The following is a 21,221-nucleotide window of genomic DNA, read 5'->3' as shown; positions in this document are numbered from 1 at the left end:
TAGGGACTTTTGATTAAGTGTCAGTTATGCATTTAAAACACAAAGCTAAAAAACAATCAATGCTGTATAGGAAGTGTTCCAGCTGATTGTTCGAGGAGTGGGATTTGGTTGTTGATCATACTGAGTTGGTATTATGGGTATTACTGATATCCAGGGGGCGCGGAGGTGTATAGAAATGACCAATCGCTTGATGTTCCATGATTCACGTGTTCACATTGTGTGCTGTTACTCTGTAAGCAGGTCTTCACTTTAGATGGCATTTCAGCAGCAACGTTCTGTACGTGCAGTGAATAACCAGAGCCAATGTCTGCATGGTGTGCATGTGGTCGGATAGCATTAGTCAAGTCAAGAAACCTAGAATGCGTGGGTCGCTGACTGGGGACGAAACTTGTTACAGTAAACTACGGTTATAACAAACACGCTTATAATGAACTGACTGATACAACGAACTTTTTTTTGAGTCCCGGCCATTTGTTGTATATATGCTGTATATATGCTTATAACGAACTACGGTTATAACGAGCAAAAATAAGTGGTTCCTTTGAGTTCGTTATAACCGTAGTTTACTGTATTATCCCACGATGAAATCCCAATGCTTAACTCTAATTGAGAGAGTCAGAGACTTTGAACAGTATTTTAGTCATATCGCGGTGTGTCGGCACTGATTTACCCACCTGAACTAGAAATAAATTCGACCAGTGAGACCGACTCATCTGTTTCATATTTAGATCTATGCATAAAGATTAAGGGTGACAAAACACTCTCCACAAGACTGTATGACAGGAGGGATGACTTCAACTTTCCAATTGTCAACTTTCCCTTCATTTCGAACAATATTCCAGCAGCTCCAGCCTTTTGTGTTTACATTTCACAACTTTTAAGATACAATCGAGCATGCTCTTTCAACCAAGATTTGAAAGAGCGTTATACCATTCTTGCTCAGAAGTTGTTTGATCAAGGTTTCAACACTCAAGGCCCCAGCAAAGCCTTCAAAAAGTATTATGTAGACATGTGGAGGACATTTCAAAATTTGACGCATCAGTGACAAAAAAGATGTCCGACGCAATTCCCTTGACTTGTACCGCGTTCCCGTGTTTTGTCAGGTGAATACATGACTTGCCTTTGCATGTGTTTGTGACGGGTGCCACCGTTGGTGATTTATAAACACATGCCCATGATAAAGTCGGAATCGTACAATCTACTCTGCTTCATGCAGAGAGTTCTATTGGATATGGGAAGGGTTTTGTCGCTTTATTTATATTAATTATGTGGGAGGAACAGCCCTATGTGATGAATGTCTCTGACGCTTAACATTTTGATGAAATGTTACTGTATAGGGTATGATTAGGCTCAAAAATGAAATATTCCTCGGTATCAGCACCAGCCAAGATACTAACTCTATTGAATAGTGATATTTAAAATGTTACATCATTCCAGAATTACTATTTTAACACAAACGCAATTCCAATTTATTGACCAAACCCCTTTAAATTACCATCTAGTCTCCTAAAAGTTACTTTTCCATGTTATAAACAATGTTATAAGAAAACTATTAATTTAAGCTTACACTTCATTAAAGCCTCCTTGTGAATCCCGGAAAATTATTTCTCTCTAATTATATGTTAAAAGGTGGATGTCAATTAATATGTTAATTTTTTACGCCATGGTGACTTCTCTGCACAATTGGACAAAATATTAAACGCTTAAGTCATCATTTAGCTGAGATTTAGTCAGACATGTTTATGTTTACTTAGCTACTTTTGTCGAGTGTTGCCTGGTTTTACTATCCTGGATGTGGCTTCCATAATATGACTGGAAAAGGTAATATTATCAGCAGGGAGTTTTCAAAAAAGACTAGCTTTGAGAACCAATAACTTGTCTTTTATAGAGGCATTTGAGCTGCTTCATATTTACAGATCTGTAATTTATAGGAACACTCAATAATACTCTAAATACACACGTGGATAATCAGAAGGTGGAACTATATCACATCGCCATTATCTGATGTAGAAGGAATAGTGTTTACATGATGCGGTCAGACAGACATATAAAACACAAAGCATGTTTGCAACAACTAAAATAGAAGCAATCTTCCAAGACACCCGTCTCTCTCTCTCTCTCTCTCTCTCTCTCTCTCTCTGGCCTCTCTCTCTCTCTCTCTCTCTCTCCCTCTCTCTCTGGCCTCTCTCTCTTTCTCTCTCTCTCTCCCTCTCTCTCTCTCTCTGGCCTCTCTCTCTCTTTCTTTCTCTCTCTGTGTCTCTCTCTGGCCTCTCTCTCTGTGTGTCTCTCTGGCCTCTCTCTGTGTCTCTCTCTGGCCTCTCTCTCTCTCTTTTTCTCTCTCTCTTGCCCCCCCCCCCCCCCCCCCCCCCCCTGTCTCCCTCTGATACTCACACACATACATACAAAAGTCCGTTGAATGTTGAATTCATGATTTCTCTAGTCTTACAGACGTAACGGCTGTACACATGTACACAATCTATCCTTGGGCATCGTCCTCATCGCGACACACATCATGTGTATTCCATATCGTGTATTACCCTAAGGAGACAACTAAATGTCTGGCCCTAAGCTAGAGTCAGTCGAGTACATGAGTGTTAATGAAGTAAAACCGACAAAACATATTGCTGAAACCATTGATCTTAACAGAAAACTTCTATAATTACATTTCACACTGAATGGCATCAGAATCTGCCTTCAGTGTTTACAGAAATCTCATTTTGAGCTAGATTTTGGTTTTGGCTTTTGAAAAACCAAACATCATGTTATTCATACACATCAAACGTCTGCTCATTAACTTCCGATACTAATTAAGAAGTTTGGATTTGAAAAAATATACTCCTTTAAGAACCCATTCACCTTTACTCCTTATATAAAGACGTGCCTCCTAATCACGCTCATCTTAAATACACAACGCCAACGTTTACGGATCCGTATACAAACTGTCTGAATGCCGCTAGACTACACAACCCACTCTACTCATGTAGGATCATAACAGGAGTCGGAACAGCCCCCACTGTGGGTCATCGCGACACGAGGCGGTACTACCACATCCCCTCCCCTATAGCTAGAGAACTCTATCCTCACCACCCCCGCGGCATCTGCTGCATGGGTTCCGTTTACAGTGCTGTATCTTAGGGGATGGGACGTTTTCTATGTGCAACGTATCTCATCTAAATCAACAGGATGACAGAACGATTGAGCACTTCATGTTAATGCAAAAGCACCATGTATTACACCGAATCATCCGAGTAGTCTTTCCCAGAGTAAACATGGCAAGTTTGTAATGGGCGTGTATTTCAAATCATTGAAATATAAACCTTTTTCGGCCAGAAATTAAGCTCTTATAAAAATATTTATATTTTCGTCACGTTTTATCGCATGTTCCTGAGGATTCTACAGATGAAGCCTTTGAGCGTTTTCTTTCTGATAATTGAATACATAGAAATATAAGTTCCTCATAGCCGATTGAACCATGTGATCACTGTCTCCATGGTCAAATTAAAAAAGTTGCTGCAAACATGGCCACTAAAAGTAGACTGAAGTTTGTGATAGCTGAATGTTGTGTTTACTATTTTGAATATATATGTGATCTTTACATATTGAAGTTAAATGTAAAGCTTGTCACAATGTAGACTAAACTACGTGAGCGCTATGTGTTAGGGTCAATGTGGGCTCTATGTTAGACTAACATTTAGTCTCTGAAATCTTATATTACACAAGATCCTTCTTGACGCTAAAAAAAATAATTCCCTATGCTGATTTCAGACTTGCTTTTGTATGCATTTCTAGATTATGTTTTTTTCAAAAAAAAAAATATTTTCCACAGTCATGGTGCAGGACTAGCTCTATGTGTTGGCGTCAATGTAGACTCATCTATGTGAGCGCTATGTGTTAGCGTCAATGTAGACTCAGCTATGTGGGCTCTATGTGTTAGCGTCAATGTAGACTCACCTATGTGAGCGCTATGTGTTAGCGTTGATGTAGACTCATCTATGTGAGCGCTATGTGTTAGCGTCAATGTAGACTCAGCTATGTGAGCGCTATGTGTTAGCGTTGATGTAGACTCAGCTATGTGGGCTCTATTTGTTAGCGTCAATGTAGACTCACCTATGTGAGCGCTATGTGTTAGCGTCAATGTACTCACCTATGTGAGCGCTGTGTGTTAGCTGAACACTAAATATAGACCCATCTATATGTGAAAATATGTGTTAACACTAATACAAACTGATCTATTTGTGACTCTAATGACGCACCAATATGTGATCACAAAGTGTCAACTCAACATGTAATAAAAATTCAACTACGTGCGCGCTAAGTGTCAGCTGAACACTATCGAGCTGTAAGTGAAAGATAAAAGATAGACGTTGACACAACTGATATGTGACGTATTAATGAAGACATATATATCGTGATATAATCACGAAGCCAAGGGTCTATTAGAAGGTGCGTTCCTTGAACTGCACAGGCATTTAGTGAATGCTTCCATGACAGTAACTTACATAAGTTGCTGTACGTTAAAAGCTGCAAGACTCAATTACTGGAGGGGGCACGGTTGGCCCAGTCGTCTAAGGCGCCGCGATTCGCTGTGCAGAGTTGCGTCCCTTGGGCACGCCAGAAACCTATGATTGTGGGTTCGAATCCCGGTTCGCCCCGATTATGTTTCTAGGTTTGTCAGCACCATACCCGTGCTCGTGGGTTTCACCGAAGTTGTAAACATGTGAGACCTGAATCACTTCGGGTTTTCCTCCAACATTAAGCTGACACGCCGCGATATAACTGAAATACTCAGTCTGTGAAAAGCGGCGTTAATACCAACTCACTCACTCACTCACAATTACTGGACATTCTGCAATGGCCCCAAACAATACAAACTGCCAATATTGATGGGACAACTGACCCAATACGATTACTGACAGGAATAACCTAGTAATTACTACCACGACCGGGGGTTGTGGTATAAAGGGTTGTGCTTGACACCACGACGCTGTCAGGAGCTCCGGTAGGGCAATGAGCTGCAGTAGCAGCAGCAGCGTGTCCAGATGCCGAGTCCTCCTGCCCACGAGTTGTCCACGAGTCTGTCCGTGGCACTCCAGACTGACGAGGGCACAAATAGTCTTGGCTTGACAGCCAGTAATTAAACACTAGTCAAACATTTCATTGACATATGCCTGAGCAATTATTTATTACTAACTACCACTCAATGTCGTGTTTCGGTGTAACACGCGTGTGGGAACTGTAAATAGTGTATAATGCTCACTGAGATTAATGGCACTAGCGTGTGTCGCCTGCTCATTCTGATAATTAAGGTAAGGAAATATAATGTTTGTCAAAACTCCAACTTTAACTTCTTCGATGAATACTATTCATAATTGATAACGCATACATACAGTATATAGAAGAACTATATCTCTAAATGCTTGCTTTGGTGTCAGGCAGCAAGCACATACTTTTTTTCAAAATTGTGTGTGCCGGGTGCTACCGGTAGGGCAGGACATGCTTAGCACCCTTGTAACGAACACCTGGTGTCATCACTAAATTTCAGTGTTCCGTTCATACAATGTTCACGAAATATTTTTGGGACGGTCGGGTAGCCTAGTGGTTAAAGCGTTCGCTCGTCACGTCGAAGACCCGGGTTCGATTCCCGACATGGGTACAATGTGTGAAGCCCATTTTTGATGTCCCCCGCCGTGATATTGCTGGAATATTGCTAAAAGCGGCGTAAAACCATACTCACTCACTCACGAACTCACGAACTATTTTGCTTTTTACGCCTATTGGAATCTTCTTCGGCAGATAATCGAGGCGTTTTATATTTTCCATATGATATCAAAACATTTTAATATACATAAGAAATACTGTGATTATACCATTGTCGTGAAGTTCATCAGCGTTGTGAAAATGTGATGCTAATATATTTGGGGCTACTTAAAACACTAATTAAATTAATTAATCAAATATGTCAAACATTTCAAGTTCATAATGTTAGTTGACATGATTTGGGAATGTTTCTTGGTATTCGTATTTTACATTTGATATACGTGAGAAGTTATATAAGAATACATCATTACCTTTCACCTCCCACCATCTGTATAAAGATGGCATTTCCCAAAGAGTTTTCATATGTGTGCGGGGCGGTCGGGTAGCCTAGCGGTTAAAGCGTTCGCTCGTCACGCCGAAGACCCGGGTTCGATATTGGTTGGAATATTGCTAAAAGCGGCGTGAAACTCCCTCCCTCACTCACTCCCCTCCCTCCCTCCCTCCCTCCCTCCCTCACTCACTCACTCACTCACTCGTGTGCACATTATCGATAAAAACGACAAAACATTATAAACAATCTTTGCAAAAAACAGAATCCATCCACGTGTATTTGAATCACAATCAACCAATGATGATCCAGGTGTTCGCGAAACCATTCACGGTTGTGAACTGTATCTGGAATATGCATCACTTCTTTAGAAACCAACAATACAGTATCCGTCACATCATCAGTTTATCTAGTAACGTGCTACATTTGGAGCAAATCCTGAGGATGAATCTCCCCCTCCCTCCCATTTTGGGGGGATATTTAACGATATCCTTCTAATTACCGTGTACACTGTCATATAAACCAGCCGGTAGGTGTCGCTGTGCGAGGGCCTCGTGTTTCACGTCGACTGTAATAACATAACCGTAAGCACAGCTTAGGAGGACGTATCTCATCGCACGATTATAACTGTTTACTTTGATGTTCCTGGAATTCGAGAACCATACGCACAACATCAGCGGGGATGGGTAATCAAGGAACCTCCACTGGTTGGAAACATTACGGGTCACTATAAGCATCTTTCTTGGTTAATAAGCTTAAAATAGCTGTTTGTGTTACAGAAGCTGTTATCCATATGTCCCTATGTGTTCCACTGTTTAGATTTGTGTTTTCACAAAGATCTGAACAAATATTATGTTTCCGTCGTTGACCCTTTTGTTCCTTGGAGTCAATGACTTTTTTCATCTCATTGAAAACAACATCGTTATGTGTTATACGCTTGTTGAATTTGGGGTTAAAGTGGGGTTGGGATTTCAGTGATATACACTACTGCCCAGATGTTCATTCCCCGTACCCTCGTTGAGAACGCGTGTAACGCACATGTGGCACGGGTGTGCTGCGCGTGTGTAATCCGTTGAGCATGCGTGTGCTATGCGTTTAACACGGGGCCGGGTTTCAGTTGAATTTGACAAATAGATCAAATGAGTGAGTGAGTGAGTAAGTTGGGTTTAACGCCGCTTTTAACATTATTCCAGTTATATCGCGGCGTGTCGGCTTAATGTGGGATGAAAGCCCGAAGTGATGCAGGTCTCACACGTTTACAACTTCGGTGAAACCCACGAGCATGGGTATGATTCTGACAAACCTGGAAACATAATCGGGTCGAACCGGCATTCGAACCCACAATCATAGGTTTCTGGCGTGCCCAAGGGACGCAACTCTGCACAGCGAATCGCGGCGCCTTCCAAGCCTGGGCCACTCGTGCCCCCCAAACGAAGAGTGAGACAAAACAGAACAATGAGATGTGAATCTTGAGTTAATGACCGGCCATTGACCTGTGTTTACCAGTATCGCCGCGGATACGTTGTGAAGCTGTGTGTTTGTGACGGGTGCCACCTTTTCGCGAACACCTGGTATCATCACTATTTGACAGTGATTCATAAACACGTGCTCATGATATGGTCGGAATCGTACTATGGACCCTGCTTTCGGCAGAGATTTCTTAGGAACATAGAAAGGGTATTGTCGTATTTATTGTCTATTATGTTTGTGATTGTAGTCATAAATCCATTATAAATTATGATTTATGATATTTTATCTGCAAATGACAAACATATGAAGTGGAAATGCATATACTATTTGTTATTCATATCATGCTTATGCTCAGACTGGCCCACCCAATCTGTGGTTTTTAATTTTACGTTTAAATGGATGACACCCTGAAGTCATGGTTATATATTCGGTCGACGAATCGAAGGGAATAACCAGTCTCGATTATCCGACGAAACAGATTCAATTGGGCGTAAAAGGCAAATTAGCAGGGAACATCATCAGTGATGACACCAGGTATTTGCGAAAACAGTATGTATGTCCTGCCCTTCCGATGACACCCGCCACTAGCACAATATGCATAAAAAATATGTTTGTTGCCTGCCAATGGACAGCAGTACTGCCATGCGAAGGCCAATAGCACCATTTAAATATATATTTACATATATACTAACATCTTTCATGATGTGTCTAGTCTTGAAAGTTCCAACTGTGCTTTTTGCAAACATTTTACTTTTGTTCGTTGACAACTATTTAACGATGGATATCTATCCTGGCGGAAATATCGCTGATGCAACGTTAGTTTTACAAGTTGTAGTATCAGAGAACACGGGGTTGACTGATGGACTTCAACTTCTTCATACTATCAATGCGACGTCTCGGTACTGATGATGGTACCTTAACAAATAAATAAAAGTCACCAAACCCTTTTTTCATATTCATAAGAAATCTCTCAAAGCAGAGTCGATTGTCCGATATTCCGATTTCATCACGTGCATGTGTTTGACACGTGCATGACACCAGGTGTTCGCGAAAAGGTAAGCGTATCCTGTACCACCGTGGCACCCGTCACAAAGCAAGTCAATTTACCTGACAAAAACACGGGAACATAAGGTACAAGTAAAAATAGGGAAATTCACCTGACATCATTATTGTCAGTGATGCATCCAATTTGTAAATGACCTCCATTGTTTTATGCTTTACTGAGGCCTTGAATGTTGTAACATTGATCAAAGACGTTTTGAGCAAGAGTCGTATGACGCTGTAAATCAAAAGTTGTGGAATGTAGACACATGTAGTACAAGCACCTGCACCGAGACGTCGATCCATCCGTACTTCGAACACTGTCGTGCCAGTACATATTATGTCGGACCACGAACAACGACATAGCGACATACTTTCAGACCAGTTTCACTCTTGTATGTGATGTCGAGATACTGCACCACAGAGTAATATCGACTTCAACGACAAATCGATATACTTTCGGACCCGTTTCACATCGACATACACGACGCATCCAGATACTAATGTGTGTTTGTTTGTTGTTTGACGCCCCATTCAGCAAGATGCTGATGCAGTATACTGACCCGTAAATATCCGGGGTAGAAAAGGTCGTCAGCAATCCATTCTTGCCTTAAAAGACGACTATACTTGTCGTAAGAGGCGACTAACGGGATCCAGAGGTCAGGTTCGCTGACATCGTATCCCAATTGCGTGGATCGATACTGATGATGTCAATAACTGGATTGTCTTGTCCAGACTCCATTATTTAGAGATCCCCTGTCATAGAGCTGCAATATTGATGAGTGCGGCGTTTAACAATAAACAAACCAACATACAAACAAATCGAACCGGTTTCATACTGAGTTAAACAACAGGTGGAGATAACGAAGCCACTTCCTTGCTGCTTCCAGATATACAACCTGATACATCTCCCCTTCTCGTTTATTAACACTATATATGACTTTGATGTCTGGTCTCAAGGCCATTAGTTCTACATTTTTAATTCTTGGGGATTTGGAGTTGTATTAGGTTCTCGAACCCTTAGACGACTCGGGAGTCTGTAATGTCCTTTTGTTATGTTGGGCAGTGCATGTGTACTGTAGTCTGTGTCATGACATGCATACTTGTAGTCTGTGACATAACCTGTATACTTGTAGTCTGTGACATGACATGCATACTTGTAGTCTGTGACATGACATGCGTACTTGTAGTCTGTGACATAACATGTATACTTGTAGTCTGTGACATGACATGTATACTTGTAGTCTGTGTCATGACATGCGTACTTGTAGTCTGTGTCATGACATGCGTACTTGTAGTCTGTGACATAACATGTATACTTGTAGTCTGTGTCATGACATGTATACTGTAGTCTGTGACATAACATGTATACTTGAAGTCTGTGACATAACATGCATACTTGTAGTCTGTGACATGACCTGTATACTTGTTGTCTGTGACATGACATGCATACTTATAGTGTGTGACATATCGTGTCTGTTGTAGTCTGTGACATGACATGCATACTTGAAGTCTGTGACATGACCTGTATACTTGTAGTCTGTGACATGACATGCATACTTATAGTGTGTGACATATCTTGTCTGTTGTAGTCTGTGACATGACATGCATACTTGAAGTCTGTGACATGACATGTGTACTTGAAGTCTGTGACATGACATGCATACTTGAAGTTTGTGACATGACATGTATACTTGAAGTCTGTGACATGACATGCATACTTGTAGTCTGTGACATGACATGTATATTTGTAGTCTGTGACATGACATGTATACTTGTAGTCTGTGATATGACATGCATACTTGTAGTCTGTTACATGACATGCATACTTGTAGTCTGTGATATGACATGTATACTTGTTGTCTGTAATATGACATGTATACTTGTTGTCTGTGATATGACATGCATACTTGTAGTCTGTGATATGACATGTATACTTGTAGTCTGTGATATGACGTGCATACTTGTAGTCTGTGATATGACATGTATACTTGTACTATGTGATATGACGTGCATACTTGTAGTCTGTGATACGACGTGCATACTTGTAGTCTGTGATATGACATGCATACTTGTAGTCTGTGATATGACATGTATACTTGTAGTCTGTGATATGACATGTATACTTGTAGTCTGTGATATGACATGCATACTTGTAGTCTGTGATATGACGTGCATACTTGTAGTCTCTGATATGACATGCATACTTGTAGTCTGTGATATGACATGTATACATGTAGTCTGTGATATGACATGCATACTTGTAGTCTGTGATATGATGTGCATACTTGTAGTCTGTGATATGACATGCATACCTGTTGTCTGCGATATGACGTGCATACTTCTAGTCTGTGATATGACGTGCATACCTGTTGTCTGTGATATGACGTGCATACTTGTAGTCTGTGATATGACATGCATACTTGTAGTCTGTGACATGACATGCATACTTGTAGTCTGTGATATGACATGTATACTTGTAGTCTGTGTCATGACATGCATACTTGTAGTGTGTGATATGACGTGCATACTTGTAGTCTGTGATATGACGTGCATACTTGTAGTCTGTGATATGACGTGCATACCTGTTGTCTGTGATATGACGTGCATACTTGTAGTCTGTGATATGAGGTGCATACTTGTAGTCTGTGACATGACATTCATACTTGTAGTCTGTGATATGACATGTATACTTGTAGTCTGTGTCATGACATGCATACTTGTAGTGTGTGATATGACGTGCATACTTGTTGTCTGTGACATGACATGTATACGTGTAGTCTGTGACATAACATGTTTACCTGTCGTCAATGCCACCATCATGTCATGGCACTCAACGTTTAAATCACTTTTGTGTGTTAATGTGTTTACTTCAGATTTAAAGCTGTAATTAAACAGCGTGTTGTCATACATTATGAACGACTGATCTGTTAACGTCCCGTGTATTTAAACGATCATGCACCCAGTCCGCATGTGGAGATTGTGTTTGTCATAGAAATCTCCCATCAGCATTCAGCAACAGCCTTCTCCTGAACAGTGCTGAATCATGAATAATTACAAGAACTGTGAAATCAGCTTTTCTGTTGGTATTATTATACGATAAATCAATCATCTCGGCCAGGTTAAAACTCCCAATACCCGTCTTTTACCTGGCGTGTGCTTTGTTCTGATTGACAAAACTGCCATTGTTCACCAGTGATGGACGGCGGGACGGACTGATTTACAGGTGGGTATCTACAGTGCCTGAAGTTCTGCTTTTGTTGATGACTTTATATATGTCTGGTGCCATTAAGTAACGCAGGTGTGAAGGATGTATTTGGCTTATTAGCCAAAACATAATCACTAACGCCACTAGCACGACATGTTAAACTGATGATCGGATGATGTTAAACACTCGTTGTATATGAAAACATGGCGGTAATGCATGGTGTTAACATGGCGGTAATGCATTTCAATTTCGCCGACTAAGATGATAAAAGAGATTTATAGTTAACGTCCATGCGTGAATCAGCTCACATCAAATGCGTTAGAGCTCGCTGCCATCATTCAGATAGACATAAGTTTATTCAGAAGGAACGCCTTGTGGCCCAGAGTACATCCACAGTGCGATTAGCTTGATTTGGAAACATGTGCATACGTCTGACAGAAACCCCTTCGTGGAGGGCATTCACACACTTCATGAGGTGAGCTTATCTTTGATTTGTAAGTTTGAATACATATCTAGTAGTTTGTTAAGGAAATCCGTAAAAATTATACCGTATATAAAGCTATAACTTAGGTACTATTGGGGATAGTGTGTGTGTGTGTGTGTGTGTGTTGGGGGGGGGTGGGGGGGGGGGGGGGCGGGGGGGGGGGGGGTGGCGGGCTCGGATTTGAAAAACAAAATATGTCCCGAAGGTGCTGAACCAAAACGTTCTCAGGTTGTATCAACAAGAATCGTTGCTAAACATGCTGAACACATCACGTGTTAGGCTCCTCCTTTAAGTATGGAATCCTGGAAGGGACGTTGTCATATTGTCGCGTTGTCATCCTTCCAAAAACAAGCAATGGCATTCAGGGATGAAATGTAGGACAGCAAAGGACAGGACAGGTGGGTAGAGAACGCATCCCGCCACAGCCCTTCCCACGCCACATCACTCCACCCCCACACCATCACCACCCCGCCACAGACCTTCCCGTCCCCCACATCACTCCACCCCCCACCCCATCACCACCCCGCCACAGACCTTCCCGTCCCCCACATCACTCCACCCCCACCCCCATCACCACCCGACCACAGCCCTTCCCACTCCACATCACTCAACACCCACCCCATCACCACCCCACCACAGTCCTTCCCACCCTACATCACTCCACTTCCATCCTATCATCACCCCTCCACAGACCTTCCCGTCGCCCACATCACTCAACACCCACCCCATCACCACCCCACCACAGTCCTTCCCACTCCACATCACTCCACTTCCATCCTATCATCACCCCTCCACAGACCTTCCCGTCCCCCACATCACTCAACACCCACCCCATCACCACCCCACCACAGTCCTTCCCACCCTACATCACTCCACTTCCATCCTATCATCACCCCTCCACAGACCTTCCCGTCCCCCACATCACTCAACACCCACCCCATCACCACCCCACCACAGTCCTTCCCACCCTACATCACTCCACTTCCATCCTATCATCACCCCACCACAGCCCTTCCCACTCCACATCACTCAACACCCACCCCATCACCACCCCACCACAGCCCTTCCCACTCCACATCACTCAACACCCACCCCATCACCACCCCACCACAGTCCTTCCCACCCTCAATCACTCCACTTCCATCCTATCATCACCCCTCCACAGACCTTCCCGTCCCCCACATCACTCAACACCCACCCCATCACCACCCCACCACAGCCCTTCCCACTCCACATCACTCAACACCCACCCCATCACCACCCCACCACAACCCTTCTCACCCCACATCACCCTACTTCCATCCTATCATCACCCCTCCACAGACCTTCCCGTCCCCCACATCACTCAACACCCACCCCATCACCACCCCACCACAGTCCTTCCCACCCTCAATCACTCCACTTCCATCCTATCATCACCCCTCCACAGACCTTCCCGTCCCCCACATCACTCAACACCCACCCCATCACCACCCCACCACAGCCCTTCCCACTCCACATCACTCAACACCCACCCCATCACCACCCCACCACAGTCCTTCCCACCCTACATCACTCCACTTCCATCCTATCATCACCCCTCCACAGACCTTCCCGTCCCCCACATCACTCAACACCCACCCCATCACCACCCCACCACAGCCCTTCCCACTCCACATCACTCAACACCCACCCCATCACTACCCCACCACAGTCCTTCCCACCCTCAATCACTCCACTTCCATCCTATCATCACCCCTCCACAGACCTTCCCGTCCCCCACATCACTCAACACCCACCCCATCACCACCCCACCACAGCCCTTCCCACTCCACATCACTCAACACCCACCCCATCACCACCCCACCACAGTCCTTCCCACCCTACATCACTCCACTTCCATCCCATCACCACCCCACCACAGATCTTCCCATCCCCACATCACTCAACACCCACCCCATCACCACCCCACCACAGCCCTGCTCTCCCCACATCACTCCACCCCCACCCCATCACCACCCCACCACAGCCCTTCCCACTCCACATCACTCAACACCCACCCCATCACCACCCCACCACAACCCTTCTCACCCCACATCACCCTACTTCCATCCCATCACCACCCCACCACAGCCCTTCCCACTCCACATCACTCAACACCCACCCCATCACCACCCCACCACAACCCTTCTCACCCCACATCACCCTACTTCCATCCCATCACCACCCCTCCACAGTCCTTCCCACCCTACATCACTCAACACCCACCCCATCACCACCCCACCACAGCCCTGCTCTCCCCACATCACTCCACCTCCACCCAATCACCACCCCACCACAGTCCTTCCCACCCTACATTACTCAACACCCACCCCATCACCACCCCACCACAGCCCTTCCCACTCCACATCACTCAACACCCACCCCATCACCACCCCACCACAACCCTTCTCACCCCACATCACCCATCCCATCACCACCCCTCCACAGTCCTTCCCACCCTACATCACTCAACACCCACCCCATCACCACCCCACCACAGCCCTGCTCTCCCCACATCACTCCACCTCCACCCAATCACCCCCCCCCACCACCACAGTCCTTCCCACCCTACATCACTCAACACCCACCCCATCACCACCCCACCACAGCCCTGCTCTCCCCACATCACTCCACCTCCACCCATCACCACCCCACTACAGCCCTGCTCCCCCCATATCACTCCACCCCCACCCCATCACCACCCCACCACAGACCTTCCCATCCCCCACATCACTCCACCCCCACCCCATCACCATCCCACTACAGCCCTGCTCCCCCCATATCACTCTACCTCCACCCCATCACCACCCCACTACAGCCCTTCCCGACCCACATCATTCCACACCCACCCCAACACCACCCCGCCACAGTCCTTCTCATGCCACATCACTCCACTTCCACCCCATCGCCACCCCACCACAGCCCTTCCCGACCCACATCACTTCCCCCCCCCACCACCCCACCACAGCCCTGCTCTCCCCATATCACTCTACCTCCACCCCATCACCACCCTGCCACAGCCCTTCCCACCCCACATCACTCCACACACACACCCCATCACCATCCTAAACCACAGCAATTCCCACCCCACATCACTCCACTTCCCCCCCCCCCCCCATCACCACCTCACGCAGCCCTTTTCACCCCACATCACTCCACACCCACCCCAACACCACCTCACACAGCCCTTCCCACCCCACATCACTCCACACCCACCCCATCGCCACCCCACCACAGCCCTTCCCACCCACACCACTCCAGCCCACCCCATCACCACCTCACACAGCCCTTTCCACATCACTCCACTTCAACTTCATCGCCACCCCACCACAGCCCTTCCCACCCTACATCACTCCACTTCCATCCCATCGCCACCCCTCCACAGCCCTTCCTACCCCACATCACTCCACCCCCAACCCATTCTCACTATTCATGAGAAGCATACACCATCAAACGTAATGTTGTTGCTTGGAACAGATATATATTCTCAAAGTGCACGCGCATATCATGCCTCTGACCCCTGTCATCAGCAGAAGAAATTCAGTGCATTTTTGCCATCAGACAATACGTTGTTATAGAAACCGGCGTCAAACCATATGAAATCTGTCAGAAGAGATATTCGTGTCCTCCATTGTCCTATATTCATCCATTGTAATATTGCCGTCCTCGTGGATTATAACGTGTCGAGTTGTGTTACATTCAGGAGGTTGACTATCCCAAGGACCCTACCAAGCTCTTTCCATACTGTCTCTATCCATGTGTCACATATCATGGTATACATGTCCCGGGCCATATGGCGTTCATTAACTGCAACATGTGTTCCTGTGTTTCACTAAAGTGGTAGAAATCTAACACCGGTACCACTTTGGTCTTTCCACTCACATTGAAAATAATAACGCCTGCATGTGAATGAAATATGCGTATAAAGTGGTGCGGAACACGCAACACTTCTCACGAACGCTCGTCATCTTACCCATTGGGCCGTGAACTCACTCCGACACGAGCTTGTTTTCTGGACCTCTCTCTTACATTCATGTATGGAACGACAGCTAATTCCAAAATATTTCTGACTATTATTGCCAGATATGCCTTTGGATTGCTTTGGGTGGCCCTGGTTTGCTCTGGATTGCTTTGGGTTGCTTTGGATTGCTTTGGGTGGCCCTGGTTTGCTCTGAATTGCCTTGAATTGTCTTTGGATTGCTTTGGGTGGCCCTGGTTTACTCTGAATTGCCTTGGGTTGTCTTTGGATTGCTTTGGGTGGCCCTGGTTTGCTCTGGATTGCTTTGGGTTGTCTTTGGATTGCTTTGGGTGGCCCTGGTTTGCTCTGGATTGCCTTGGGTTGTCTTTGGATTGCTTTGGGTGGCCCTGGTTTGCTCTGGGTTGCTTTGGGTTGCCTTTGGATTGCTTTGTGTTGCGTTTGGATTGCTTTGGGTGGCCCTGGTTTGCTCTGGGTTGCTTTGGGTTGCCTTTGGATTGCTTTGGGTTGCCTTTGGATTGCTTTGGGTGGCCCTGGTTTGCTCTGGATTGCTTTGGGTTGCCTTTGCATTGCTTTTGGATTCTTTTGGGGGTCGGGTCTTTGGATTGATTGCTTTGGGTGGCCTCGGGTTGTTAAGGATTGCTCTGGAGGGGGACCTTTTGGTTCCACTGGATTGCCATATAGCTGGAATGTTGCTGAATACGGCGTTAAACAACAAACAAACAGTGGGTATTTTAACCAGTGATATTTGACAGCTTCCATTTTCTTCTGACAGCGTAGCTTCTGCTCGATTTGCATATAATACAACAAATAAGAGAGTCAAACAAAGAAGTTGAGTGGCACCTGCTGTTGGAGTTCCGATCTGCTTTATGGCTTTCTCTTGTGTTTACTACATACACGTGGGGTCGGGTTTGACATACATATGTATGACTTAATTTATTATAATGAAATATTGTAGTTTATCCCAAACTACCAGATTGCAATATTCTGAGTCGCCTTCAGTATCATGTGTTAGAATTTTCCCAGCTGCTGCGCATGCAGATTGTGGCGTTATTAATGCTTGAGCAGGTGTGTCACAAAACTGCTCGCACTTAATGCACATGAATTTGCTTAATGAAAGAATTAAATGTCAAATGAGCACTGCTACAAGTTATGATATCATATGCTATAGTGTGTTAGTTCCATAGCTTAAAGAACAAGGCAGTAAGGTAAGACTACATGTCCACATGTTGTACAGTGTATATTAGTCCAACCACATCAAATGGAATATAGTGGAATGTTATCAAATAATTGCGATTTTGCTATTTACCTGGTTTTGAAGTTGCTCATGCTACTGTATAGAATACGAAACTATAATATTACCATAATGATACTTTCATTTAATTTACAGTTATTTGCTGCATCTTATTATATTCAGTCATATGATGAGTTATAAAACGTAGCTGTGACCATTTTTGAACCCCTTCAAGGGTACAGGTTTTAGGGATATAGGCTTTGAGGTCTTTAGGAGCAAGGCAATTATTAAATTTAAATCTGAATATGGATTCCTAATCGCCTTATATTAATACCAGTTTTATCATATCTGACACTGTACTGCTTTCTAATGTTCATCGCGGTGGACGATATGGCTGAAATATTGCCGATATGACGTAAAGCATAAATTCACTCACTCATCTCGGAGGAATTCCTATTGCTTGGTCAGGGTAGATGTATCACTTGTATCTGTTTCCTTTAACTCTCGGTACATTGTACGAAGATTGAGGAAAATGGGACCTTAATGACGTTGTGTCGTGTCCGATAACAATAAGTGACCCATTTTGGTTTTCTAGGAAACATCAATATGAGCCTTTAAATATTGTGGTCTTTGAGGGTTCTGGTTTGTTTTATTGTGTATCCAATTACGCGCCCCGCTATGTATTGGTTTGGAACATCACTAAAGAGTCCGTTCTTCAGTTCCCTTTGTCCATGCTGTGATTTCAGAAAACTTGAACCACGGGTGAGTGTCTGCTGCATGATAAACCCGTGCCTCTGAATTAATGGATGGCAAAGGCGTCCGTTCAATTAGGGCAGTATTTACCCTTTCTGTGTCAAGCATCATTTTAGTGATAGGGGCATTGAGTGGTCGGCTTCCCATTGGTAAATGATAGCAGAACTATTTGACAGCTCAGAAATATGTATCAACATTTGCATTCCCATCCAAATACTTCATCATTTTCACGACCCATTGCAAATAAATAGGAACCTTTGACATTCATAAATGTTCCAGATATGTTAATGTTAGTCCCTTTTGAATTTGCCATATTTTATGCCTGTGTGGCTCTCACAGGGCAACTATGATTCGTGCATGAACATTTCTGGCAAAGCTTCATTTCCTCCGGGAGTCCAAAGTTATCTGCACTGGATGGAGTGGACTAGTATTTGCCATTGCTCTACGTAGTTCTCGTAGTTGCGTTGCTGAATGATCCTGCATTGTTTTTACCGTGGAACTGCTAAGCACCATGAAGCACTCCTGCTACTCGTACACTGTGACGTTTCGCTGGAATTGAACGTAAGTGTTACTGTTTTATAACAATCTGGAACAGTGTAGAGTGTCATGGATACTTATGACGGCTACATTATGTACTCTATGCAAAAGTAAACGGCAACGTAAGTGATATACATATACATATACATACACATGCATCTGTTTTATTCGTTACAATGTGTTAGTGTAGTGCTCCAGCTTCTTCAAATATGATATATTCATGTCAAAATGTAAGATATATACTGCTATTCAGAACTGTTTACAGTTTCTGCTCATGATCAATTAGAAATTGGAAGATTAATTTATTCTTTGCTATAATTTGCACAATAAATGATGCATCCAGTTTGGATGTCTCCGTCAGTCAGTAAACTTGGCGCATCTTTGCCTTCTCCACCATTCCTAATTACAAAGGGGATAACGGTGCTAAACATAGTGTATGGTTATATTTGTGAAGCATCTCTAAAGGAAATAAATATATTGAAACTTTTAAAAAATCTCCCAGGACAAAGGTGTTGGGTTTTTTTGTGAACGTAATAAAAAAATATAAAGTTTCGGATTTTTTATGGCACAACATCGGTGCCCATGCATTCACCAAAACCTGTGGTAACTAAACTGACATTTTAATTTGTTGGTGTTCAAATTGAAAGAAAGGAGCTAAAATTTGTTTGATTTGTAAAATCTTAAATCCTTGAAATTGTGATTGGTAATGACGAGTTGTAGTTGTTATTTTTTCAACAGCACATAAAATTGGCAGTTACATTGAAGACGATGTGGCGACAACATAGTTAAAGACACTTGTATGCACGCACTGGCGTTTTCTTAGTCTCTGGTCTGAATTAATCCTGAAATTAAGGATAGGTGGTGTTTGGGATATCCTTAACTTGAACCTCCCTTTTATGACCCCGGTGTTACAGAATGTTCAACATTTGATTCAGGTAATATTGCTAGTCTTCATGTTTGCTACCGAACGTATTATGTTGTTGCTTGTTTGGACATGGGATCGTCATTGTATTTGTCATTGCCTGCCTGTGCATAAGTAAGTCCGTTGAAATGTCAAGTGAGTGAGTTTGATTTTAAGTCCCTTTGTACAGTAGTTCCGTTATATCACAGCGTGACAGCTCGATGTGGGAGGAAAGCCCGAAGCGATGCAGGTCTCAGACGTTTACTACTTTCGTGAAGCCAACGATCACGGGTATGGTCCTGACAAACCTAGAACCTTAATGAGGGCGAATGGAACCCCCGACAGTAGGATTCTGGCATGTCCACGGGCAGTAAGCGACACTGTAGAATACTTGGCAACCGGTGCCCCGAATGTGTTAATCTTTGCATATTGATATCGCGATATGAGCCCCCATTGTGCAACAACCATATAAGTTCCAATTTTGGCCACAACATTGTACCATCTGCTGACATGTAGAGAGTGGCTAGTTTATCAGGAGAGACAGAGAGATAGTGAATGCATTCTTTTCCCTAATGTACAAATACTTGGTGAAGATGATTAGCTGCAGCGGTCGTTGTTCTATTGTATTCATTATTCAAGAATGCATTTGCTATAGCAATGTTTGTTTATTCAAATTTAGCCACTAAGATAATTTACTACACAATATGTCATCGAGCAGTATGTGTCAGTGCAGCGTCCTAATTTCTATTTTTCACTGACACAGCCACGTGAAACAATGAGTTTATGGATACTCATTGTTTTTCAGTTTATGAATATCAAAAATATAGTCATCGAAGGTCATTCACTAGGACACATAATATAATTGCTTGATGAGCTGGTATTCATTCAAGTTTTCATTACAATTTCGTATTGAAACTATTTACAAATCGGAGCAGTGCAATAAGGAACTGTGGTTGCTATGTAAAGGAAGACGTTTAGATTCATGTTCTTATCGGGATGGTTCTGTTGCTGGTATATAGCTAAAAGCTTAAAACACGCACGACTCACTCACTCACTCGATGGTTTGTGGTACTGGTGTGTGTGACCAGGACAATCGAGGGAAGTTGTGGATAGATGTGGATTTGTTTGGATATACCTGGCGTTCAACTGATTGTTCTTCAATACAACATTTGCCAAACAGTTTGGCAATTTATTTTAAAATATTTTTTTTATTTTTTTTTTTTTAAACAAATGGTGACCACGCAACTTATTAGACATGAGTAAGGCATGCTGGATAATTGAAAAAGATACATATAAAAAAAACACAAGCAATTACACATGCTCCGTTAGTTTCGGGATATATTGCGCCAAGCGATCTGACGCACTGATTCACTATATAGCGCCGAAACATCTGACACACTGATTCACTATATAGCGCCGAAACATCTGACACACACAGATTCACTATATAGCGCCGAAACATCTGACACACACAGATTCACTATATAGCGCCGAAACATCTGACACACACA

At 43.6% G+C, this 21,221-nt stretch overlaps 2 protein-coding genes across 6 annotated transcripts in view; both read left to right on the top strand.

Moving 5' to 3' along the window:
* LOC139449609 (glutamate receptor ionotropic, kainate 2-like) overlaps positions 1-21,221 on the top strand; it is an 84,290-nt gene that overhangs the window by 20,413 nt on the left and 42,656 nt on the right. Inside the window, exon 1 of one of the 5 annotated variants that reach the window (XM_071231081.1) lies at positions 18,746-18,833. The exons of the other annotated variants lie outside the window; for them this stretch is intronic. The gene's annotated coding sequence lies outside the window, so the exon portion shown is untranslated. Of the gene's footprint in view, positions 1-18,745; positions 18,834-21,221 lie in introns of those variants that run through there. 5 annotated transcript variants of the gene reach the window in all.
* On the top strand, positions 12,008-15,378 carry LOC139450813 (uncharacterized). The gene is made up of 2 exons (XM_071232652.1): positions 12,008-12,013; positions 12,667-15,378. The coding sequence occupies exons 1-2, from the start codon at positions 12,008-12,010 to the stop codon at positions 15,376-15,378; spliced, it is 2,718 nt and encodes a 905-aa protein (XP_071088753.1).

The sequence above is a fragment of the Haliotis cracherodii genome, unplaced genomic scaffold (assembly GCF_022045235.1).
Source record: "Haliotis cracherodii isolate W230 unplaced genomic scaffold, xgHalCrac1.p SCAF_8, whole genome shotgun sequence".
NCBI classification, from domain to species: Eukaryota; Metazoa; Mollusca; class Gastropoda; order Lepetellida; family Haliotidae; genus Haliotis; species Haliotis cracherodii.
Note: the sequence above shows the minus strand (reverse complement) of the source record. Positions and strands in the feature narration are given on the sequence as shown.